Consider the following 26,583-nt stretch of genomic DNA (forward strand, 5'->3'; position numbering starts at 1 on the left):
AAAAGCTTTACTTTTTGTTCCTTTTTTTTTTTCGTTCCCAAGTCATATCCGGGTTTTGTTTGTGAAGCAAGTAAAGGAGGACACTACACGGCAGGAAATAACGGCCCTTCACCTCTCCAAGAGTTTCAAAAATATACAGCACGCAACTTTCCCCCAGTTACATACATGTTTATTGTGGGAACTGTGGACGCTTAAGACAAGTCCCAAGAGGAAAATGAAACTGAGCTGTGATCTCAGAAACACCCACCACATCTGTTGATGTCTATCCATCCAGTGTGTTCAACGCCTCGGAAGGACTTACACATTTTGGAAAAAAGGGGGATGGGGATACGAGTAGCATTTACAACGTACAGGGCCATTTTCTGACATTTAACAATTTTCTGCATCGTCACCAGCAGAGTGTGTATTCTTTCTTCAGGGGGTATTTTGTAATGATTGGCGGATAAGCAGATGATACTAGAGAAGACAGAAAAAGGAATCCTGTTTGCACCAAAGATTTTCTCCCCTCCCCATCTGCCAAGGTTTGGGTGACACTTGACACCAAGGGTTTTCAATTCCTGGGTGGAGCACCTTCCTGGATGAAGGCAGAGAATTCACATAGTATTGGTTTCTCCACTTTCTGGAAAGCAATATTCTTCTAACTGCTACTATGTAAAATCAGGAAAAGTGTCTAATGTGAAAAATGTTTACGTGCAGTGTAAACTTTCCCTTGAACTATAAACCAAAACCCTGTTAATGGTGTTTAAAAGACTGGAAGAAAAATAAAGCATGAGTGTAAGAAACCTTCCCAAGCAGTAGGATATTTCTCTTTCTCTCTGGGGATTACCTACCGCCTATAGAGTCAAATTCAAATAAGAGTGGAGACATTGACTGAATATTTTGGGGTGCTTCACCTTACTCACACATAGCCGCTCCCTGTTTTGTGAGCAGAGGTTTTGTTTGTCAAGAAACACAAAGAGCTACTTAATGAGTACTCCTGGGTTCTAGTCCCAGCTCTGACACTGGCCATCACTGGAAAAGTCACTTATTTTTTTTTTTTTTGGCTTTTGGTTTTCTAATTTGTAAAATATGTGATGGGTCAGGAGAGGGGTGAATTAGCTAAGTTATGTTTGTTTCTTATTATATTTATGTATCTACATCTGATAAGTCACTTTCAGGAAGAAAAATGTAGAGGAGTTTTTTTCTGTATTAGAAATACCACACATTCCAAATCTCCCAGACTCAAAGAAGTTAGATCAGCTGCTAGAGTTTTCCCTGTTAGTAAGCAGTGAACCAAGACAGAAACCCACATCTGTCTCTAGAACCCATGCATTTTTTCAGATTCTCCATTGCTTAAGTTTAAAAGGTTGGTTAAAAATAGATTAAATACGTTAGGGAAAGTAGTTAATGTGGCCTAAATTAAATAAGTTCAACATCCAAATTAAATAAGTTGGTTAAGTAAATTAATGTATATTCCAAGTCATAAACATAGAATTACTTTTGGTTTGTAATTTTTTTCCCTGTGTAGTCATCTAGTTGCATGCAGTGAAAAATATTTATAAATCTAGAGTGATTCTAACTTCTTCCACAGTATAATGAGACTTAGGGATAAAATACGTATTAGTCTACTCCTTTTAAGATTTTATTCTTATCAAATAATTCACATGCTAATATTATATTAAATAAATTGGTTAAACTAAAATGAATTGGGAAACGCTGAAATCCCTTGATCACACAGGGATGATCATTTTGTAAGTTACATAAATGTTATATAAATGTCTAACCACTATCTTGTACACCTGAAACTAATATTATATGTCAACTGTAGTTGAACATTTTTTAAAAAATCATTGGTTACATAAAAAAAAAAAAAAAAAAAGAAAAAAAAAAAGAGGGCATCTGCGTAATAAGAATAAAATTAACCATGTGGTTATTTTCACTTTCAAGCATAAATGAGCAAAGACCATGACATATTTACCTTGGCATGAAAAACAAAGAAATACAATTATTTGACTATTTTTCTCATGTATTAAGTATGTTGTTAAAAATCCATATAAAGAAAACTCTTTAAGAAAATGTTAAGGGCCGTTATATTGGAATGAATTCAGTACTAACTTGAACTCAGAAAAGACCAGGGTTCTGGTCTTATTTTATCTATGACTTTTGAAAGACAATGCCTCTGTTTTACAGGTGTAAATACACTAGGTTACCACCCAAATTCTGCTTCTCTCTCTGAAATTTATAAAGTAAATGATGACTGTTTAGGCCATCAAAATGATGGTTTCTTTAAGGAAAATCTTTAACAGACATTTCATATACTCTTGGTTCACTTGATATTTGGTTCTATTTATTACAACAATCACATGGAAATTTTCATGAACTCATCCATTCCATGTAACTACGTGTATAAGATTCCTTTTTTAGATGGAGATAATGTGAAGTCATAGGATGACCTGTGTCTGATGCTCTGGTTACCTAAACAACTAATAAGTCATGATGTCAAAATGACTTATTTTTTCAGTTTTGTTCTTTCAAGACTGTAACTTCCTTCACATATAATTGGCCATTCTCATTACTCAGCTTATTGTTTTCCTCATGTTAATACATTCTTTTAGGAATTTTGTAAGTTTGACATTAGCCTTGTTTTAAAATGTGGCTACAATCAAATCAATCCAAATTAAAATAACACTGAGGTTTTTGTTATTTTCTTGCTAAAGCTTAAACTCACCTATGTATACAAAGTGCAAGTATCACAAATGATATAGTAAGTACACATATGTATACTTGACCCATTCTTACTAAAGGTATCAAGAAGTTTTGTTGAAGGGCAAAATGCTAACACTGTGCCTGGTGTATTTTTTGCTTCCCCATAGTTTTACTTCATTTTATTTAACCTAGTAATCCGTGGCACTGAAATAACTTCTGTGGAAAAAAAATAAAACAGTTACTCACTGCCGCTTGTAGCTGTATAGCCTGTGGGACAGTCATGATTTCATTTCCTTCTTCCTGGATCATCTTTCTTTATACTTCCTTCCTATGATTTTTATCTTGTTCAAAATTCTGCTGACAATCTATATTTGTAAGCAATGGGAATTTTACCCTACTGCTGATCTAATTAATATGTCAATAAGAATTCTGAATTATCCAATATAAAAAGTGCCTGCTTTTAATTAAATTAAACATTTATTAAGTCAATTAAATTGTAGAGACAATTTATTGGTAACGGGTACGGTCGTTTCAAAGATGAACAAGACTCCAGCTTGGGAAATTTACAATATACCATTAAGACAACCATACTTATTATAATAAGAGAAAGCGAAGTAATGTTAAATGACTTAAGAGACATACAAAATACTCTTGGGATGGAGTGAGGGACAGAAGAAAGAGTTTTTTGTGAGCCTCAGAAGAGAAGTAGGATTTCAAGAGGCTGAAATGAGATGGAGCGGAGGGACATTTCAGGTGGAGAGATCAGTATGACTATACTCTAAAAGGTGGGAAGACCAGGTGCCACGTCAGGGATAATTTAATATTTAAGTTTGTTGACTATAGGAAGTCTATAGGGCTTATAATAATAAAGGACATTTATTAGGTTTTCTTCTATATGCTCGTCTTTGGTCTAAGTGATTTTAAATATTCATATAATTATTCATTCTAATCCCCCATTTATACATTTAAAAAAAAAACACTGAGGTTCAAAGAGCTGAAGTTACTTATGTGAAGTCCTCAACTAGACAGTGGATGAACAAAGATTTTAATTTAGAATTGACTGACTCCAAAGTCTATTTCCAGCTGTTAGATGAAAGCTAGAGAGGTTGGTTTGGACTGTACATGTTACTAAATTCCATAGCCAAGACAGTATTTTTTAATCAGTAAAAAAGATATATAGAACACGTTAATAAACACTAAATTGCCCATGGAAAACCCCTGAAGACAGACCTCAATTAAACAAACAAACAAACAAAAAATCTATATTAGGCTAGATGGTGATAAGTGCTACGGAGGAAAGTAGAGTGGGAAAGGGAGACAGAAGTGCTGGGGTGGTTTGAGAGGGTTTTTGTAATTTTAAACAGGGGGAAAAGAGCTTTGCCTGAGGAAAAAAAGCTAAGAGATTCTAGTATTATATCTTGGAATGCCTTAATACCCAAAACGTGTTTGATATGTGGTAGAGTGTGTTGCTAACCATTCAGCCAGAGAGCCAGAGTCTCGACCTGAGTCTGGGCCTTGATTTTTCTCCACTCCAAAATGAAGGTGTTGGACAGGAGTTAATAATAGATCTTTGTTGAGCATTTACTATGGCCAAAGTGGGAGGACGCAGTGCACTTCCAAACTTGGGACGAACATTAGATTCCCTTCCAGACCAAATAATAGCTAATTCTTATCTCGTTGTTAAGAGGATTATGATGAATTAGCATTTCTGATGACTGATGCATCTAAAAATATCACTGTAAATGTGAGAGAGCAACAAGGAAACACTAACAACAAAAATAGTTTCCTAGCGGGGTCATTAACACATCTTTTGTTACAGAAGCAGAGGCGAGATTATCTCTTAGTCATTAGCACAAAAGAAGTGAAATTTGGCTTATGCAAACTTAATAAAATGCCAGGAGGAAAGGGATTAGAAAGAGGATGCAAATGATAGCTATTCTTGTATCTTGACTTTACACTGTCACAGAAGAAAGGACTGAACTGGTGAGAGTCATCATGGAGATGGAATAGCATGTATCTTATTAAAGGATTCTGGATAGTTGGTCTAGTTCCCTTCCCAGTAATAATACTAATTAACACTTATTGGGCCTTACTATGTGCCAGGCAATATGCTAAGTGCTATAGTCACCCTAGTATAATATTTAATCCCCATGAAAAAGGGGATAGAATTATTATTATCCTTATCCTACAGTAAAAGAAGCTGAGATTTAGAAAGATGAAGTAGTTTTTCCAATCAGTTAGGCAGTAAAGTGCCAGAGCCAGAACTCTTTGGATTCTCATAACCTTCATTCTGGTGCTGGTTAAATCCACTGTGACCACACACTGAACCCTTAATCCAGTTGGCATACTGGGAAAAAGTCACTTTATTGGTGACAAGTAGAACCACTGACTGGGGGTTGAGGGAAAAAGGGAAACAGAAAATAAAACATCAACAACAAAAATCTTTACAGCACATATTCTGCCAGGATAGGTCTTCTATGAATCAAAAGTATAGACTTCCTAATTCTGTAGGCAAGAGAAAGGTTGGGAAAAATATAAGTCTAACCATAGAATTTCCAAGTGGAATACTATAAGTGTTGAAAGGGGAAGTAAAGAAATACAAAACATTAACTATAGGCCACTAAAATAATATAGACTCATTCATAAAACATAATAATTATTACTAAAGAAAGGGGTGAATCAACATTTCTTGTCAATTGTGTATTAAACCCTGTGCTAAATACTTGAACAAAAACAGGCATGATCACATCCCAATTTTTATTAAAAGTTTATGTTTAGAAATTTAAAATTTCATGTACATGCTTAATATTGTTATATATGATCAAAAAATAATATTGTCATTAAAGCTCAAGGTATTCCAAGGATTTTTAAATTTATTATTATTATTTTTATTATTTATGAAATCACACAGCCTCCTTTGAGCTCCTTGAAGGGATTTTTGTCCTCTGGGATACCCTTTACTAGTGGATCTTCCCCAGATCTTTCTTCAACATAATCCCTTACTTCTTCACAACACTTGGATACCTTAAAGAAAAGGAGAAAGAGACGGCTCATTTGGTTTCATACAGAAACTGCAGAATCCAAAAGTGGATTTATTATAATTTTTGTGTTCTATCTTTTACGTGTGATTCTGCTTTCTGCCAATGTGTATGTACTTTCTAGGAGAGAAGAAGATAGCTGCACCCTCCCCTGTCCTGGATATCTCCAGGCAAAGGATAAACAGCTGGCCACACTCCAGCTAAGGGTTCCCAGCAGATACTGCCTCCAGCCTCTTAAAAGGAGACAGGATCCAGCGATCAGAACACAGCTGGCAACGTAAATCAAGAATGTCACCAGAGAGAACATTAATTAAACCTTTTTCCTCATTCCAAAAATGTGACCTGTAAAGGTGGATGAGAATGAATAATCGCTAAATTCCAGGCTTATAGCCACTGCTGGAGTCTCAGAAGTATGCGTGTGTGATTTTATTTTAAACTCATCTACAATGATTGATCATGACAGTACTCTAGAAGGTGAGTGTCAAAGGGTCGCGGACCTTTGGCTGATTTGTTCACATATATGCCAGGCAGACAAAACAGAGCCTGCGTTTGGTTGGTGTTCAGTAAAAAAATATTTATTGCAATGCATCATTTGTTTTGTTTATGCGCTTGCGCTACACTCATCTGCACCATTGTAGTAATAACTTAGTGAAAACTTAGGCTTTAGTATTTTAATGGACTCAGCTGGAATCTGTTCATATATCATTTAACACACCTTTTAAAGGCAATGTCCTATACATGTGTAAATATAAGTGTGTGTGTTGCGTGTGTGTGTGTACACATTTATAGACACACATGGGATCAAATTATTCATGTTTTAAACTTTCAACTTGTTTTATTTTCCCTTAATATATCATTCATGAGATTAACACAGAACAACTTCATTTTTGGCAGTCCATTAAGTGGCCATTCCCTCAGTTACCTAACCAATTTATTGCTTTATTTTTTTAATAAAATCTTTATACTCTTTTTGTATGTAAATTCCAAGCAACATTAGTCATACGATTTAAGATTACAACTCTGCAGATTCATTATTTACATTTTAGGACATATCATTTCTCACTGGGGCCAGGCACTGGTCAGGTGGCTCCTTCGTATGATGATACTTGGGGGTTATACAGTTTTGAAATAAGTTGTCATTTAGATTCACATTTCTTCTTCCTCAAAATGCAAAATTGAGATTTAGATTCACTTCCCCTCCCCACTCCGCTCGCTCCTCCCAACACCAGTTCTTTTGGATCCAATCAGATGTCAGGAACAGAGGTTTAAATTGCTGTCCTAATTCAGGAGTCAGTGAGGAGTTGGTTTTGACAGGGTCGGGGCAGGGCCACAGGATATAAGAAGCAATAAATTACCTAAAATCTTATGTGAGTGTATATGTTTAAAATTATTTTAGTGATACTTATTATAAGAACGCATATATATATAGTATAATTCAAGATTACATGGCATGGTGGAAAGCTTTGACACTGAATTCAGGACACGCCAGGCTTGAATTTTGGCTCTGCCCACTGACCAGCTAAGTATCTTAGTTAATTAAGATTGCTCATCTAGGGTTTAGTTACTTCATGTGTAAACTAGCAAGAGCAACACTGGTTGCAGTAAGTGCCTGACACATAAAGATGCTCAATCAAACGATAGCTCTTGTTATCTATTACTCCGAAGATTATTTTTAGTCTTTCCCTATTACATTTACTTTAGTTATTGCAAATCTGTCTGCCAGCTTTAGAAACTGGATGCAAAGAGTTGTCTTACTCTGATAATACTACTTCCTTGACAGCAAAATAGGTTGAGGCATATTATGAACTAGTCTGGTTCATCGATATCAATAATAATTTAAAACATAAAGGTAGGAAGCACTTGCTATGTGCTAGGCATTATTCTCAGAGCTTTGTATATATTACTCCATTTACTCTATCTAATTGCCATCTGCATTAGATGTTGTTACTATGCCCATTTACAGAAGAAGAAAGAGAGGCACAGATAAGTCAGATAACTTAGATGAATGTTATACAGGGAGAAAGCTGTGGAGCCAGAACCTGAATCCAGAGTCTATCCACTTAACAATACTGTAATGACACTGTGCCATCTGGTGTCAGAGTTGTGGGTTCAGGACCTGGAAGGTGTGTGTGTGTGTGTGTGTGTGTGTGTGTGTGTGTGTGTGTGTGGTTTTGGCAGTCTGAGATTCAATTAGTTTGACTTCCAAAGTAAAAATTCCCAGGTGAACTGGCCACAAGAGAATAATAAAAATATGAAGACAACCAAATTGCCTGCAAAACAACAATCTTGAGTATATAAATAATAAAACAGCTTTTAGATGTTTCAAGTAAAGAAGAAAAAATAACTCGCCTTTTACCTGAAAATTATATTTTATCTTCCCCAAATTCTAAAGACTTGAACTTTTTGGGGTATGTGTTCCAAGCTTTTATGCTGTTTATAGATTGAATTTTATCTTGACAACAAGACATGTTTTGCTTATACAGAAAGGGCCAAAGGGAAGTTAGAGACAATTATAAACATAAAATAAGCCAAAATTCCTGTTTTTATAGGGAGTAAGAGTCTTGAGCAAAGTCTGAAGATAACACAAACTCCTTTTTTTGCTTTGGCCTGATAAAATGAATTTTTAAAAAAGTCTAAAATATACTCTTATCATGTGTGGAGGAGTTTTTGTTTCTACAAACTTTTCTAAAATGAAGAAATCTAAAATACCTATCTACATTTTCTAAGCTTCAGTCACTGTTTGCTTGGTGGAAACTTTTATTCCTCTGCCATTTCTGCTCCTTCTGATGACAAAGAACATTCATTTCTAAGAAATGTCAGGTGTTTTTGAGAGCAACCAGTGAGTTCTTCTACTTGAACTCATTTTTATATGCAAAGAAGGGATGGAATGTACTTATTCATTGCAGGCCATGACAGTACTGGAGGTCTTGGCTAAAAGTACTTGAACAATATCAAAGCATTGTATTAAATAAAATAAAGCTTATCAATTTAGAAAGGTAAAAACAAAATGCCTATATGCATTGCTTCATTTTATTGCTTTGCTAAAATATGGTCTCTGTCTCATAGTCTTCATTTTTTTCTTCCTTTCCTTTTAAACAACTCTAAAAATGTAAAAACATTTCTAATTTAGTGGTCATACACAAAACAGGCTAAGGGCTAGATCTGGCCCATGGGAAATAGTTTGCCCAACCTTCCTTCCTCTTCCTAGAGTCTAAATCAAGAGATAATTGTGATTATTAATTTTCTTAATCGCCAATGAATTTTTACCTGAAAATTTTATTTTTAACTACATTGAGCCTCTCCAGTGAATGGTGTGGGGCACGATAAATAATTTCCCCTCTACCTTTCTAGGTTCTTGGCTGAGAACCCCCTGTAATAGAAAAGCAGATTAACAGGAGAAAAACAAACAGAAGTTGAATAACATGTAAACCCTCTGTATACATGGGAGATATACCCAGAAAACTGAATAAGTCCCTGAAACGGCCCAGGGCACCTCCTTAAATACATCTCCAGCTAAAGACAAAAGAAAGATGGGGTGATGGTGAGGGCCATTTATGAAAGGATCCCAGGCAAAGTATAGTACACGAGGGTAAGGTGTTATACAGATTTAGTCTTTGCCTCTCCACTGATAAGAGTTTCTAGAGATTTATTCATCCTTCTTTTCCTGGTACAGAGACACCCTTCCAAATAGAGATTTCCCTTATAAACGTAAATGTCTCTTACAGACAGGTAACTCCTGCTTGGGTTTCAGAGCTTCTCCTGTATGTGCTGTATCTTAAAAATAACCAGCCTACAATAATCCCAATCCTTATGCCAAAGAGGCGTACTTTGGGGGAGCAAATTCTGCACCCTTTCAATGGTTTCTAATCTGGTAAGTCCTACAGTATCTCTAGTTTAAAATAAAATTCAAAAGAAAACAGCAGTTTACCAGCATTCTTTCCAGTGTCACTTCTTTCTTGAGCTGGTCCACTTCCATCTTCAACTTGTCCTTTTCTGTCAGATCTTCAATATTGATCACAGGCATCTTTTGCCAGCTGGAAAAAAAAAAAAAAAGGTAGAACATTAGTTTATACAGCAGAATTTCTGGACTTGCTTCAAGTCCAGTGTTAGCCAACCCTTCCCTCAGCTCTTAACTTACTAAGTGAATGGGTTCTTTCTTTGTGTGTTAACCAATTTCTCACAAATGTTCTCTGAACAACTCTAGCACTGAACATTAGCCTTGGGATTTTAAAGCTTCTTTGTAATCTTCACTAATATGATTAAACCAAGTGCTTGACTCTAAACATCTGCTAGTCGGTTTGTGGGGGGAGGTCAGTTCAGTGAGTAGGTAATTTTAGATACTCCAAATTCCTCCTTTCCTCCAATTTTTGCTCAGTGTAAAGCTTTGGATTTCCAACCCTTTACTCCAACTCCAAAGCCCTCCACCACATGATTTATGCCATGTAAGTTAGTTTAAGGTCATTTTGAGGACTGCCCATTAATGCCCTAAATCACTAGAGTATTTAATCTGGTATTAACAGAGAAACATACAAAAGGTGTTATTATAAGTTGTGTATAAATAATGGATTGAAATATGCACCAATAGAATGGAAATATAGCAAACAAACACCTTTGTTCATCAGAAATAACCCATGTGACTTCAAAGTGTTTCTCCAAACAATACCTGGCATTTGTATGTAACTGTCACAGTGAATTGGACATCAATGATGAGCAAATGTAACAGGTTAAAGGGGACATAGTAAGTCTGATCATGAAAGAATGGACTCTTCTGCACTCTTAGCAATCTCTACTCTTCAATTAGATAGGTGGGCACTAGGAAACATCCATGGGCACAGTAGCTGGTGGTACCCACGTGAAATTGCTTGGAAAATATTTCATTATAGCCAAGTGGCGTCATGCTTATAATCTCTATTTCCCTTTTGCCTCTCTGGTCCAATTTTTATAACGACATATTTTATGAAAGCAATCATATTCAGGTCACATGCTATTTCAGAGAACAACTTATCAGACATCTTCATAAAAATACTCTGCTAATCATGCATCAGCAATTAACTTATTTCCTAGTATTTAGATAGTGTTTTCATTTCCAAAATCTTTGAGGAAATATTATTTCACCTCCCAATTTTATAATATCCTGTTCTTCCCTGGGAAAGAGGTAGTTTAGCATATTTTTAGGAGTACCTGCCTACACAGGCAAGCACAGAGGTAGAAAAGAACACCCCATGTGTACCCAAAGCCAATGTTTCCTATACTTTTTATTTTTGTTATTGTGTTCTTATTTTAAGAAACAATGTGACAACAAAAAGGTTATTTGTTCCTGTGTAATTATCGTTTGATATTCGAGAGCCCATTTTCAATTTTATTCTCACCTTCCTTCTCACTCTGTTCTGACTAGAAAAATTCACAAGTGCATCTATTTCACTGATCATTTTTACCTGTTGATATGGTCCTTTGCACAACTTTTCTCTATCTTTGGAAACTTCTTCCCCTTGGCAATGGCTCTGACACTTCAGTGTGTGTAAGAATCACTTTGGGAACTTGTTAAAATATGAGCCCAACCTAAGAGGTTTTGATGTGGGGTAGGGCTTAGAATTTCATTTTCTCTGTTCCAGAGAAGCCGTACCAAGTTAACTTCTCTGTGCTTTAATTTACTGAGAAATAGAAGCAATATTACTTACACTGCAGATTTCTTAAGAGGAATAACGATTGCATAACAATGTGTAGCACAGAGCAAGCACTCAGTACATGTTAGCTGAATGTACCCCTAGACATTCAGACTATGCTGTCTTACATGTCACTTGCTCATAGGGGACTTTATAAGTGCTCTTAAAGGCTATCATGTAGACATCATTTAGCTCCTTTAATATTACGTGCAGTAGATACTCTTGGTGCCCTGCCCAAATCCTCCTTTCCGGGGGGGGGGGGGGGGGTATTTACCCTACCAGCAGCTGCAGGTGTTGACTGCCAAGGGCAAATCTTCTGCATAGGTTTGTCCTTAGCTAATAGGAACCACTTCAACTGGTGATATCTTGGTGGTGATGTCTCCAATTGGCTCCTGTAGATGACCTGGACAAATGACTGGTGGAAGTGGGGTTCTAATAACTCAGACCATTTACCTCTGGGCTGAAAAACCTTTGAATAATTGAGAACCTTCCTGAGCTCCCCATGGGTTCAAGGATGAAGCAAGGCTTCTGAAACCATACGTTTGCTTAACTTCTGTTTTATCCTGCTTTCCTCCTTACTTCAGATGTTTCTCCTGAGAGCTCACCCTCAGTAAATCATTTGGACAAGGATCCCTGCCTTGGCTCTGCTTTTAAGAATCTAAAACACTATGGATTGTAAGGACCTTTACAAGAGCATCTGTATCTTTTGTAACTTTTATGTTCTTATTACTTACTCTGTTGTCTGTATATTGTTCGGTATACAGAAGAGAATCATGAAGTGTTGATAAACCACGTGCAACTTATGTCATAAATATTCACCTAGACATAGAGAAATACTGCAACCCCTCTAACATCACTTTATTAACAAATGATTTAACTTTAAAATGCTGCGATTCACCACGTTTAAGAATATTTTAAGTAAAACACATTTCATTTCACGAAAGTGAATATTAGAAGATTCAAGAATGCTTGCCAGATTTGATGTCATAGGTCTTGTGTAAAATAAATTTAAAGAGTGAGGATCAAAACTCTCACCCCCCTCAAGGACACCCAGACACACAGAGAAGGGAAGCGTATATTGTCTGCATGAAACGTCTAAATGCTCAGAGTTGTATTGAGGTCAAGGGTTTAAAGGGATTCAAACACCATCTAATTTACTCTCTATCCCATTTTGCAGATGAAGTAAAGGTGGTCTGGAGAATTAAAATGCCCCAAATCGCACAATGTGTGGCCACAAAGCTGGGGTTATAACACAGGTGTTGGTTTTCTGCCCTGGGCTGTTTTCCATTCCAGCACACTTTTCTCAGTTACCCTTCTTCAAACCAGTGTAAATTAGTAGATTTGCTTTTTCATACTCCAGAATTAAATTGTATATATATATATATATATATATATATATATATATATATATATATATATATATATATATATCAAACAAGACTTTATTTACCCCCTCACACGCACCACCCATTCCTACCCGCCTACCTGGGCTGCTCGTATTCTAAGCTTTCAAGACTGGCCACATCTCCATGAAGTTCTAAGTCGGGCTAGATCAGTTTACTGGCCCTATTCCCAAGTATCCCCACCCCAAACATCACCAGAGTAGAAGAGGAGGACTGAAGACTATAGACCAACCAGCTAAGGTAGCTGTTACTGCTAACCCAGGGGAGAAACATACCCCCGTTACGTAGAAGACATTTGCCGTTACCTCTTCCTGCATCCTGTGCTACCATCAGTGGAGCTGAGATCAGAAGCAAAAGAGGAGGGGAAGGATACATATCCCAGTAGTACCCTATGTATGGAACAGTGGGTCTCGAGGGGGGCAATACTGCCCCCTAGGGGGATTTTTGAAAATACGTCAGGTTGTTTTTTGTTTGTTTTCACTGTTTTTTGTGGGTGTGGGTGAGGGGAATTGGGAGGCTACAACTATGTAGAGTAGCTTAAGTGTCTCACCGACGTCTTTCAGAGTTTTCATCAGGTTTCTTGCTAATTTATTTCAGAACTAAAACGGGCTAGTGTAAAATTCAAAGGTTATCTGTTTCTGCTTTATACATTATAGATAAGCACATTTTAAAGTATGAAAACTTGACAAAACATCTAACACGTAAGGGCTATATTAGAGGAAATTCATTCAAATTATTTTAAAAAGTCCTTTGTTTTCTACAGAGGATCAATCACAGATTATTTGAAATAAAAATCTTGCTAGCACACTTTAAATATTTTGAGTTAAACAATTCAGTTTGACACATTTGTAAACAAACAAATTCACTGTATCATGTACAATAAACTTGCGATCATATGGGTATACATTTTCTTATCTTCTATTCTTTTTTATCCTGACATTATACTTGGGAGTATAAAAAATAAGAGCAAATATTTCATTCATTCATTCAACAAATATTTACTGAGCACTATTATGTGTGAAACACTATTCTAGATAAATGCTTAAGGGTAGAGCAAAGAAAAAAAATTAGAAAACTTTGCCCACAAGCAACTTACAGTCTATTGAGGGAGACAAGACAACAAACACAATCAAAAATAAAAGGTACCATATATCAGATTGTGATAAGTGATAAGAAGAAAAATAAAACAGGGACGCAATAGGAATAGGAGGGGTCAAGAAAAGTAGTTCAATTATTGAGAGAGTGATCAGAGAAGGCTTCTCTGAGACAATGCTAACCGAGTGAAGACCCGAAGGAAATGAAGGAGTGGGCCATGTCTGTAACTAAGAGAAGATTGTCCCAGGAAGTAATAAGTGCAAGGGGAGCAGTGAGCCAGTATGAATATGAGGAAGCAAAGGAACATGAGGGAAGAATAATATATGGTATCGGTGAACAGGTAGGTGTTGCATTGTAGAGACTGGCTTTATTCTGAGTGACTTAGGGAACATTGGAGAGTTTGAGTAATAGGGAGACATTATCTCTATAAATAGACTCATATACTTTAGTGGCATTATTATGGCAACTATTTTGAGTAGATCTTAGAAGGCAAGGGTGGAAGCAGGGAAGAGGCAATTTCTGTAATTAAGGTGAGACGTGATGGTGGCTAAAACCAGGGTAACAGGAGTGGAGGTTGGGAGAGTTGGTGAGGTTCTAAGTATATTTTAAAAGCAGAGATGATAGGATGTGCTGAGAGATCAGAATGAAAAAGAAAGGGAGAAGTCAAGATAACTCCAATGATTGGGGCCTGAACAACAGGAAGAAGGGATTCGCTGTTTTCTGAGATCACGGAGATTGTGATAAGAGGAATCCAAAGTTTGAGATGCCTGTCAAACATTCATTTCAATGGGCAGGCCGGGAATTTAGGAGAGAGGACAGAGATTAGGAGAGAGCCACCAGAACAGATGAGAAAAACCAGGGCAAATAGGAAAGATAAAAGAATGAAGGACTAAACGCGGGAACATTCTAAACAGAGGAAGATAAGATGAAATTTACAAAGGACATTGAGTTGGCTGTGATGAGGATTAAATGAGACGATATTAGCTAACAACTTTGGAATGTGTATTGTGTGCCAACACTGTGCTGAACGCATGTATGCAATGCCTCCATCTATGTATCTACTCTTTCCTTCTGTATCTGCTCTTTCCTTCTGCCTTTCTACATGGGCCAATAAAATGATAGCAGGTAACAAATATTTATTTATTCATTCAGAAAATATTTATTGAGTAACTACCACAGACCAGGCACTTCTTTGATTGCTAGGGGTTGCAGCAAGAAACAAAATCAGCTGTCTTATTTCTTACTGTGTTTATACTTCATCACTATATAAATCATTCTGTCCAGTTGAGTTTTTTTTCCCTGTTACATAACAGGTAGTTTGGATTTTTGTTTTTTTCATTTAATCAGGTTGGTCATGCATTTTACAGCATTTGGTTTTTGAAAGCCAGTTGCTTTTGTGTCTGTTGATATTTTATTACATGACTACCATTCTCTCTCAGCCTGTTAGCTTATTCTTAAAGTACAGGTGACTTACAGACATTCAAATATATTCTATGATAACTCACTTTCTTACCCAGAGCAACTCTGTTTCTACTGAACCAGTTGGGTCTTCAAGACACTTAAAAAGAGGAGAGATAATGGTGCTAAGTAACTTTTCCTTTCCATAGACATTTATGAGATCCTACTTTCTAGGTCTTTTTATTGGCACTATAATACAATGGTGAATACGGCAGGAAGTTCTCTGCTGCCACAGAGCTTATGTAATACTGAGAGGATCAGACAAGTAAAATATAACTAATAAACATTGCGATTTCAAATGATAAATGCTATAAAGATGTTTTGTGATACCATAAAGTCATCAGGAGTGACCGGGATATGGAACAACATCTCATAGACTGATGAGAGATAGTGCCAGGAAACCAAGACTCAATGGCCAAGGAGACAGTGAAGATCAGGAGGTGAGCATTTCATGCAGCGTGAAGGGCTAAGCAGAGGAAACAGCCCATGCAAAGAAACAAAGTTTTTGTACTAAGAGAATAGAAGACAGAGTGTAACTTGAGTATAGTCAAGGGAGAGTGATAGGATAAAGTTAGTAAGGGATACAGTGGTCAGATCACATAGAGTCAGAATGAGTGACCTTGCATGGTAGGTAAGAAATAAAATGAGGAGCTAATGGAGGGTTTTAATTTTTGTTGAAGGAGTGAGGTGTGTGATATGGTCTGATATTTTAAAAAATACTCTGCTATGTGGGCTTGAGTGGGGAACAAAAATGGAAACTGGGAGTTTCGGTAAGAATCTGATGTAATGGTCCTTTAAGAAAGTTGGATCTGAACTATATTGGTGGCCGTGGTTATAAAGAGATAAAGAAAGATTTAAAATGTGATTTGGAGGTAGAATTGACAGGACTATTGATGGATTAGGCAATGAAGAAATGGGAGGTGTTAAGAATGATTCCAAAGTTTTTGGCTTGAGAATCAAAGTGTCATTTACAGGAAGGAGGAGGATTGGGGGTATATGACCAAGACTTCAGTTTAGAATGTATAATTTTTGAGATGTCGTTAGACACCCAAGTGGAGATGTTAAGTAGATATAAGTGTTTGGAATTCAGAGGTAAGATCAAGACTATACATAAATATATGTATATGTGAATAGATGTGTGTGTGTGATTTATATGTATAAATACTTGAAATTACATAAAAAGAGAGTGCAGTTACAGAAGAAATCTCAAGGCTGAGCCTTGATTCACCCCAACCTTTAATGGGCAGGCAGAGGAGAAAGACAGATTGATTGAGAAGTAGTAGTAAGTAGGGGAAAACCAGAAGAATGTGGTATAAAGATGAAAAAAAAAGCATTTCAAGAATGAGGAAGTATTTGAAATTGTTAAATACTTCTGGGAGGTTAGACAAAATCTAAATGGGAAAATGTGGTCTTTGGTGACCTTATGGAAAACTGCTTTGGGTGTCATGATGAGTTCCCTTGTTAAGAGCACTTTCTATTCTTTCTTTTCCCAATATGAACGTTTAATTGGTGTGGCATGTGCAAAAAAAGGGAAATGAGAAAACGGAGGCAGATAGTGAAGATAACGTTTCTGTTAAGTTTTACTGGAAAAGGGAGCAGTGAAATGGAGCCCTAACAGGAAAGGGATATGCAGTCAATTGTGAACTTTAAGTTTGGGATGAAAGAAAGGCAGATATAGGTCACTCCAAATAGAAACTATTAAAACCTGGATGCTGAAGAATAAGATGTCGTGAAGGGATGAGAGGAGCGAAGTCCTTGAGAAGGCAAGAGGGGAAAGGAGCCAGGAGAGTAGCCAAAGGGTTCATTTCTGCCTAGAACAGGGCGTGATTTCCATTGTCAGAGAAAGGAAGATAGAGAATACAGGAGATTCAGTTGGCCAGTAAGAACACGTTTCTCTGCTCTGCGGGGTTCAGTATATCTAGTCCAGGCTAGCAGACTCAACTCTCTTCTAATACAGACTTTTCAGTTCAATTCTGTTTTTCCCTCAGCTAATAATCAACAAGAGAAAAAAAAAAGTGAGAGTCGTAGGAGATGTGTGCCCCTTTCAATCTGTAGCTACTGCCTCTTCCTGCCCATGGCAGGCTGTCCCTCTGATGTGACTTGACACAAAATAATTTCCACATAAAGCTAGAACAAATGAACATTTGGAAGGCTGATGACGCTTTAGTACGTAATGTATAACTAACATGAGATTTGGGCTAGAGTATAAATATGACAACAGTTTTGCAAGAAAGAGTGTCTTTATACCTGTAGAGGTCAAGGTCCATTACTTTCTGCTAAATATAACTCTGAAAATAAGGACTTTAGGGATTAACTCTCTCAATCCTCTAGTCTGATTATCAACTTTGGCAGATGTTTCTTTTAGAGCATTGTAGCAATGTATTGAAATTGCACTTATCTTTTTCTTTTGTTTTTTTGTTTTGTTTTGTTTTGTTTTGTTTTCAATGATACACTTTATGTTTGAGTAAAAAGAAAATCTGAAATAGAGCTGCCCAGGAACTGAACGAGGGTCATGAGCACATGTTATATATAATAAGCCTGACTTTGGTTCCCACTAACGTGGAAGAAATGGATGTGTGCGTGAGACCAAGGCATTACGATCAGATTGCCTCTTCTGGCTCCATAGGAAGAATGAGAATAAAACGAGGCATAAGGAATGTCTCATCCTTTCACGTGGCGCCACCTTATTACATAACACTCACAAGTGCACTCTGTGTCCGACAGAGGGCGCATTAGAGCAAACATTTCCTACATGGCCCAACTTGCTAGAAAAATGCCTACTTGGTGAAGCAGTTACCTAAACTTGAACAAAACCCTCGTGATCCCTAATCTCTCAGAAGAGATTAACTGACTTTCTTAGTAGATGTGTAAACTCCTCGTTGGTGCCAGCTGGACTCATTTCAGACTTTATTTTGACAGGGCTTAAACTAACAGGCAGCAAGAACTTTTTTTTTAAGGTGTTTATCCATGTAACTCTTTTCGTGACTATGTTTTCTAGAATATGTATGCTCAAATCACTGGGCTCACTTAATTGTCCTCATTCACTCATGAGCTAGACATGCCACTTCTCTCTAAGGTGTCTGACAGAGAGGAAGACCATCTGCTTCAATCCTTTCCTTAAATTCATGGTTACCTTCCCAGCCTGTGGGGCTCTCAGAGGACAGAACAACAAGCTAAAAGTTTAGGAACTCTAGGAGCCAATGTGTTCCAATTCAACTTTATATCCATTTGTTATGGGGCCCAGGGGTGCGTGAGAAAGAACAGAGGCAGGGATCTGACACATGCACAAATACTGCTGAACTCACTGTAACTTTTGTGTTTTAATTCTGTATTTATTGTTCTACTGTAAGGTTTTGGTAGAGTAGAGCCCAGGTCTGGATATATTCAAATGAATACAGGTCTGAGTATCAAGAACTTGGGTTGTAGTCTCAGCTCTGCCAATAACTAAGGTTAAGTAAACGTGACCAGCCATTTTATCTTGCTACGTCTCAATCTGTAACTTTATAAAATGAAAATACTGGAACAGATGGTATTTATAGTTCCTTTCAGCATTCTCATTGTAAGAACTCCATGCCTTATTTTACAGAACGCAAAACCATTTTGAGCCTCTGTCTTTTGCTGCAACCACTCAAGCGATCTATCACTTGGTATTGCAATGACAAATCAATCTGGGTGACTGTTCTTCCCAGTTCCCTCCAGCCTTGCACTTCCTGTTGACTTTGGATAAAGGAATTATTTTCCTTAGCTATGTTGTAACCTTTTGGCTTAGACACTGGTTTAAAGGGATAGAAGTACAATGACATCCCTGTGGAAGCCAATAGTGGTGATCACATAGCTCCTTCCACATGGTCCTAAGGATAAATTCGGTAATTTAAAGTAGTCTGAGAATATTTAGAGTCCCTGTATATTGGAAGATTTGGGTTTTTTCATGGATATAACAATGCTCAAGTGTTTTACAATTAATTTCCTCCCTGATAACCTAGCTTGACGATCTCAAAATGCTAACTACTCCGTTTGTTCAATTCTCCTTCTTCCCTATTCCTGCTGCATACTCACGGAGGTGTTAAAGATGTCCCCTGCTTGGCATGGAACAAGGGAAGGAAACTAACATTTCTAGACTACTTCTGGACATGGATTTCAACCTGTGTCTACCTAGCGACTCTACTCCACAGAGGGGTGAAAAGCCTGGTTTTGGTCCCTTCCCACTCCTTGTGTTACACAGCAGGCCTAAGTGGACTCAGTACTCTGCTCTGTCTGAGACAACCCCAAACTCATTTTCTCAGAAGACACCATCACAAAGTAATGTCTGATTGTGTGCCTCCTTCCTGGGCAGAGAGGTGGCCTCTGACTCAGCCAAAGAGAAGAGCTGACGGGAACCAAGTCGCAGGTTTCAGTCCTACAAGGACAGTTCAGGTGACTGTTTCCTGATTGTGGTTGATGCTTCGTCTGAAAATTTTGTGTCGAGGCACAGTGGGAACGGGGCCATGGGGTGATGTGAGTGGATTCTGAGCCTGTGTGTGAGGAGTTGAAGCACATCTCTCTGAGTGCCTAGGCATTTTCCCATTAATTCTCATAACACACTTGTAAGATACAGTTATTATATCCATTGACAGATACGGAAACAGAGGCTGAGAGTTTTTATAACTTGTCCAAAGGAACAAGGAATATAATACAGGTCTCCTCTGACTCCTACATCTATTGTCCTATTACATCATGCAATTTCCCAAAATAAGCTGCCGTAATTAAAAAGATTCCTCTTTTTATATGAAGCAAAACATGTCCAAAAAATGCCAAACAAAAAACAGAAGTGACAACAGTCAAGAAGAATGACAAGTTTGACTCAGTATCCATTTTTGAATGTATTTAATCATATTCAGAAGAACGGAAACAAGTTTGAAGTTGAATTAACTTTTTTCCTGAACATGATCCTGGCTAAATGTTTGATAAAAATTTCCTTCCTCTAATAATACGTGGTGGGTACTGGGAGGGTCTAATCTGATTCTCCTATGAGTCTTTCTAAAACCAGCTGGCTGTCTCACTGGTTGGTGTGCTGCAGCCAGCTCACACTGGCTCTGGCATACTATACCCATCTATTTCCAATTCTGGTATTTGACATTAGTCACAGTGGGAGCATTTACATCATGGAAATCAGTAATCTATACAAACCAGCCTCTCCACCCCTGTTTTTCCTCCTGGAGAGTTGGCTGTTAAACATTTATCCTTGTATCTCTGTCATTCTTAATCATAGATATCTGGTCATCTGACAGCATAAGTGATACTGAGTATTTCCAGACTGGGCTAGTTTTCCTAGGGATATGATTCTATGCCACTACATCAGAATAATGAAAAATGACACATGACACAAGGGGGTATAGTGTGCAAAATGTCCCAGACTATTGACCCACTGTGAGCATAGGGGGTCGCAGAAACTTGAACTCCTATAAACTCCCTCCACTATCCTCAGGAGGAGCCAGGAATAATGATTCTCTTGAGAATATTGACTAGAACAAGAGGAAAAGGGGGCAGAAGGGAAGATACATTCATCGAGAGAACTCATTAAAATCTCCAAAAAATCTTTAATATCTCATGTAAAATCCCAGTGTAGAAACTGTTTTTTTCTCTTTTCTTTTTGGTATAAATACAATGTTAGACTCAGGCTAATATGACAGAGGAGTGATGAACTTTAATAGATTCACTGATATTAGGATATGTGTGGAGCAGGGCTGATCTGGTCAAACACTCAGGGTCCCCCAAGCCCACCTCTCTTTGGACATTTATGCTTCTGCTCAAAAAACATAGCTACAACTGTCATATATGGCTGATGGGTGTAAAATGATATAATAATTTTGGAAAACGGTTTGTCAGTCTCTAATATTTCTAAATATTTTACCCAAGAGTAATAAAAGTTGTATGTACACACAAAGCACCTTTATTCATAATAATCCCAAATGAGAAACAACACAAATGTCCAGTAACAAGACATTTATGGTATAGTCATATTGGAAGATTCCTCAGCACTTAAAAGGAACAAACTTTACAACAGCGTGGGTGTGTCTCAAAAACATCAGTGGAGCCAAAGAAGTACAAAACAGTACTTGCTTTATGATTCTATTTGCGTGAGATTCAAGAACAGGCAATACTAAACTCATCAATGGTGATCAGAAGAGTGGTTGCCTTTGGTCTGGGGATGGAAGCATTGACTGGAAAAAGGTACGAGAGAACGTAATGGGGTGATGGAAATGTGCTAATTCTTGACTGGAGTGGTGATTACAAGGGTATAGCTGTGAAAAATTCATGAAACTATACACTTACGGGAAATTAAGAGCTTTTTATTAAATGTAAAGTAGATGTCGATTGAAATATGTATAGATGTATATATGTATAAATGCAAATAAATACACGAATGCTTAAATTTCTAATCTAATTAAAGGGTCTATTACAATGAGCCTCAGCTCTACGAATTTGACACTTTCTCTCTGCCCTTCAAACACATGGGCTTAGGTGCTTTCAAAAATGCAGATTCAGGCTTCAGAGTGATGCTGTACCTTGGAAACTTGTACAATCATTTCCCTCTAGTTTGCCGATTTCCCATCACTGACACAAAAGGCCCCATTTGGTCATTCCCGCCGGGCCGCAGGAGAAAGTTAGGGCAACAGGTTCAACTTGGAGGGGAATTCCTCTCCTCCTCCGCACGCACGCACGCACGGTCCAGTGCCGGGACAGCAGCGGGGAGTCACAGCCTGCGGGGCATGAATCAGCGTCCCCCAGGCTCCGCAAAGACACGCCCCGCCCCGTCCGGGGTCGGAAGGACTCTCACCCTACAAAAAGCGAGCACCCACCACCGACACCCAGGTCAGGCCGCCCTGAGTCTGGACTCTGCGCACCTTTCTCCTGCCGGTGCATTCCGGAGACCCCTCGCCTCGCGGGCCACTGAAACCTGGACACCATGGACCCTACCGGTACCCTCGGACTGTTGTTTCTGCCTTGGCTCGTGATGGGGACTGCGATGGGCGATGTTACTCAGGACCGGCCAGGTATCGCCCGCCCCATCCAGGACCCCCTCTTCCGTCTGGGCTTCCTCCCGGCCAGGCAGGGAGGGCGCCCTGCACCCGCCCCTCTCTCTGCCCGCTTTCCCCAGGCCCCTGCCGGGGACCGGGCACTCGTGCCCCAGTATGCACTTTTTATCTCTGTAGGGGCCCCTCTGTTCCGAAGCAGCGGGGACGGAACTCCCCGGGGACCGAACTCCCCGGGAGACCTCTCCCTCCCCGGAGATGTGGCTGACCTCCTGCCGTCTCTTTGACTTTCCTTCTGCTCCTCCTGTAGGAAACAACGCGGAGGTCTGCCTCCTGCCCCCAGAGGTAGGGCCCTGCCGAGCCCGGATCCCCAGTTTTTACTACGACAGGTACACGCAGAGCTGCCGCCAGTTCATGTACGGGGGCTGCGAGGGCAACGCCAACAACTTCGAATCTCCGGAGGCCTGTGAGGACGCTTGCTGGAAAATAGAGAGTAAGTCGCGGCGCGCACGCACGGAACCCCGGCGCCGCGGAAGGGCCGGCAGCAACTTAGCAAACTTTCTAGGTCCCACTTCCTACAGGAAATTTTAGTCTCAAATATTAGGCGAGGCTCACTGCTTTTCAGTTTCCCGAAAGTCATCACAAATTTGCAACCACTCACGTATTTTCCCTCTCCTAACTGGCATTTATCATAACTCTGAGCCTGTGCAGACTGGGAAAGATTTCATCTTAAGGCAAAATAATGCAAGGGTATAAGGTAAGTTTTCTCTACTTACCATTAGTTCCAAACCTATGATTTTTATGCCTCCCTGAGAACACCATTTCCTCGTGTCAATTAGCCATCCATCTGAAATACTTTGAGTGGATTTTATTATTTAACTGTGATTTAGCTCATTATAGCCTTACTTTTGTCCCCTGATAGTCAAATATGTCTTTGTTAGTATAGGGATATAGTAGAGATACAGTATACTGTTTTCTATTCTATTTTAAGTATGTTTATTGTATATGTGAAGGCCTGTAACAGAACATGGGGCTTCACCACTCAAGGAATTGAACCAAGGGGGAATGTGTATTCTTCTGAATAGTTATTTAAACTTCTTATGTAGAAACAATCAGAACACCCCAAGAGAACAGAGTGTCTCTACTGAATCACAGTTCAGTCAGGTCTGGAGACACTTTATAAAAAAAAAGCTAAATAAGTGGATTAATGTTCAATCTTAGGGGATTTACTATCCCAGTACTAAATATGATGCCAGTTCCCCCCAGATGTTTCTGAAAATACAGTAAAGTTTTGAAAGTAATACTAAGAAGGCTAATTTTTGACTAACATTGCTTTTTGCCCTCCTTTTCCTAGAAGTTCCCAAAATTTGCCGGTTGGAAGTCAGTGAGGGGCAGTGTGGTGAGACCAGAGAAGACTATTTCTTCAATCTAAGTTCCATGGCATGTGAAAAATACATGTCTGGCGGGTGTCACCGCAGTGGGAACCAGTTCCCGGATGAAGCTACTTGCAGGGGCTTCTGTACACCAAAGAAACGTAAGTACTATTTTTATGGTGTTTCTATTTCATTTCTTAACTAAGACTTGAGGGTGAAAAAATCCCATTCGATGTGGAATTAACATGGTTTGTGTTTAGGTAATTTCATATATAATATAATATCAATATTCACACTATTGCTTTGTAAGGGAGCATAATTCCTATTTTTACATATGAGAAGACAAGCTAGGAGAAGCTAATGACTTGCCAAGTTCTCAGGGCTGGAAAGCAATAAAGCCATGATTCAAATTTTTGCTTCCTCTTCTGCATTGTTTCTTTAGAGCTATTTTTCATCTGTTCAATTTACACATTAAAAAATACAGTACATATTTATTAATGAGTGCCATGACCTCAGGTTTGTATAGAATCGGTTGTATGTATGAAATAGTGGATTATATATAGACTTAAGATGGTGAGACTTGAAAATTTCTTCCTAAAGTTTTTGGTTAGATTTGTGTATCCTTTAGTAATTGCAAATTGCAGCACAAAAAGATCGCTATTCCATGTTTCTCTTCTCCCCACTTCTTATCTAGCCCCCACCACAGTCCCTGAATTGATGAGATACTTAGGTAGTATTTAATATTTGTAGAAAGAGATAATACAGGCATTTTCCCTAGGCACAGCAGAGACACATACACACAGATAAATAAATTCAACAAACAAGGAAAATTTGCCTTGACAGAGATTTTGATAAAGCTCTACAGCTATACTGTATTGAATATGCAAAATGTTGAATCAATGAGGAGATGGTGATTGCTGGTGTTTTTTTAAATTGTTTGTGTTAATGTTCCAGGGGCCACCTGGGAATTAGATACAGGGATACTTGATTAATAATGGAAGGAGAGCTGATAAACATTTAAAATAAAACTACCAACATAAGAAAGTTTACAAAGCATGTCATATATTATCACTTGCAACATGATTATCTGTTTGTTTGTTTTTTTACCTGACCGTATCTGTTTTTTGGGTTTAATTTGTTTACATATTCAAACGATACAAGGACATAGCTTCCGAAGAAGTTCTGTCCTGTTTCTAAACATTTAGAATTAACAAAATATAGCACGTAAGCTTTCTTGAAATTTGAGGCACACTTTTTCAATGGTTTACTTTGATATTTTGGATTCAGCATGAAGCTTCTATGGGATTAGACTGTCTTCAGTTCCTTCAGTAATCATCACAGTGTAGTGATTCTAGTATCATTGCAGTTCTAATTTTATTTCCTTTTTCATAAAGGTCCATCATATTGCTACAGTCCAAAAGATGAGGGCCTGTGTTCCGCCAATGTGACTCGTTACCATTTTAATCCAAGACACAAAACCTGTGAGGCCTTCACCTACACTGGCTGTGGGGGAAACCACAATAACTTTGTTAGCATGAAGGATTGCAAACGTGTTTGCGTAAAAGGTAAAGAATTTTTCGTACTCAGTTTTTAAACTAACTTTGTAAATAATTCCTAAGCAAAACTGTATGTTGTGTACCCATTTTACTAACAGCATACTGCCATTACCAGACAACGTCTACATAAACAGCACCGTGGTACTGATCAGCTTTGTAACGATGCTTATGCTGGTTCGCTACAGTAGACAATAGCTGTACCCTTGTGTTTTGAAGATAAATTATTATTAACTGAGTGGACAGTAAAACTGATTTTATAATTATTAAAACTCAGGTGAGGTAATTTTGTAAGCATGTTGGAAATGTTGATTTACAGTGAACCTACAGATTGATGTGATGTTTATTTTTATTTTGTTGACTGTAGGCTTAAAGAAGAAAAAGAGTAAGAAAATGCCAACGTTTCTGTTTACTAACAGAAATCTGGAAATTCAGAAGAAGCGATTTTAACCTTTTTTTTTTTTTATATTACCTTGTGAATGCTATTGCCTTTATGGTTACATCTGAAGAATAATATGAGAACCTGAGTAAATGAATCACTAGTGATTTATTCACCAGTTTTTATTGATCAAAGTTACTTTTTAAAAATTTTGTCCATTTTTATACACCATTAGCTGCTACTTAAATGTGAATCTATTATTTTTCATTTACTGTTCAATGGTGTTTTATGGGTTTAAATTCTTGCTGTGTATAAGATATAAAAGTAAATATGACTCACCCAGTTGTTGGGGTTGCGCTTCTGACTTCAGACGATGATAGTAACTGAAAAACATAAGACAATATAGTCATGTTCTTTTAACCCATATGATGATAAAAAGAGTCAGCAAATACATTTAATTTTGCATTTAAATGTTAGATGACATTTTAGGCCGAAGGTGACAAGCTTGTAGATTTACCAACGGTTTCAAAAATATTACAACTGTAATGTAGACACTAACTTACTTCCATTGCTGTTGTGTAATTTAAAAAATAATAAATTTTTGACTGAAATAAAAAGCTTGTAAATTTATTAAAATCAGAAATGTTCTTAGAGGGAAAACATTCTCTCTCTTTGTCTCTCTCTATCTATTTACACATTCATCCATCCATCGCCACAGGCATGTATATGGTTTACTATACATATAGATAGATGGCTTTTAATAGTTTTCCTGTTGTTACATTATTTGCTATGACTAATGGATTGGAGACCACAAAAGTTGATAAAAATCTTTCGACTATTCAAGATGTTTATTTGCATCACACCAGAGACTTAAATTTAATAATTTAAATTCTACCAATAAGTTATTCTTGATAAATATGATC

The 26,583-nt window shown here is 37.8% G+C and overlaps 2 protein-coding genes across 4 annotated transcripts; one reads left to right on the top strand and one right to left on the bottom strand.

Moving 5' to 3' along the window:
- Positions 1-5,428: 5,428 nt before the first annotated feature.
- GNGT1 (G protein subunit gamma transducin 1) lies at positions 5,429-26,110 on the bottom strand. 3 transcript variants are annotated; one of them, XM_074340735.2, is made up of 3 exons: positions 26,000-26,110; positions 9,652-9,757; positions 5,429-5,709 (listed from the first exon to the last, which is right to left on the bottom strand). In XM_074340735.2, exons 1-3 carry the CDS (start codon positions 26,068-26,070, stop codon positions 5,581-5,583), a joined length of 306 nt encoding a protein of 101 aa, XP_074196836.1. In that variant the 5' UTR covers positions 26,071-26,110; the 3' UTR covers positions 5,429-5,580. The 3 variants fall into 3 exon arrangements, with proteins under 3 accessions (XP_074196836.1, XP_074196837.1, XP_074196838.1); XM_074340736.1 differs by lacking the exon at positions 26,000-26,110 and adding an exon at positions 13,065-13,150; XM_074340737.1 differs by lacking the exon at positions 26,000-26,110 and adding an exon at positions 9,862-9,960.
- Positions 22,041-26,277, top strand: TFPI2 (tissue factor pathway inhibitor 2). The gene is made up of 5 exons (XM_074340734.2): positions 22,041-22,376; positions 22,666-22,848; positions 23,710-23,889; positions 25,123-25,293; positions 25,649-26,277. Exons 1-5 carry the CDS (start codon positions 22,289-22,291, stop codon positions 25,729-25,731), a joined length of 705 nt encoding a protein of 234 aa, XP_074196835.1. The 5' UTR covers positions 22,041-22,288; the 3' UTR covers positions 25,732-26,277.
- The last annotated feature ends 306 nt before the right edge of the window (positions 26,278-26,583 follow it).

The sequence above is a fragment of the Rhinolophus sinicus genome, chromosome 4 (assembly GCF_057876585.1).
Source record: "Rhinolophus sinicus isolate RSI-liver-muscle chromosome 4, RSI-T2T, whole genome shotgun sequence".
Lineage (NCBI taxonomy): Eukaryota > Metazoa > Chordata > Mammalia > Chiroptera > Rhinolophidae > Rhinolophus > Rhinolophus sinicus.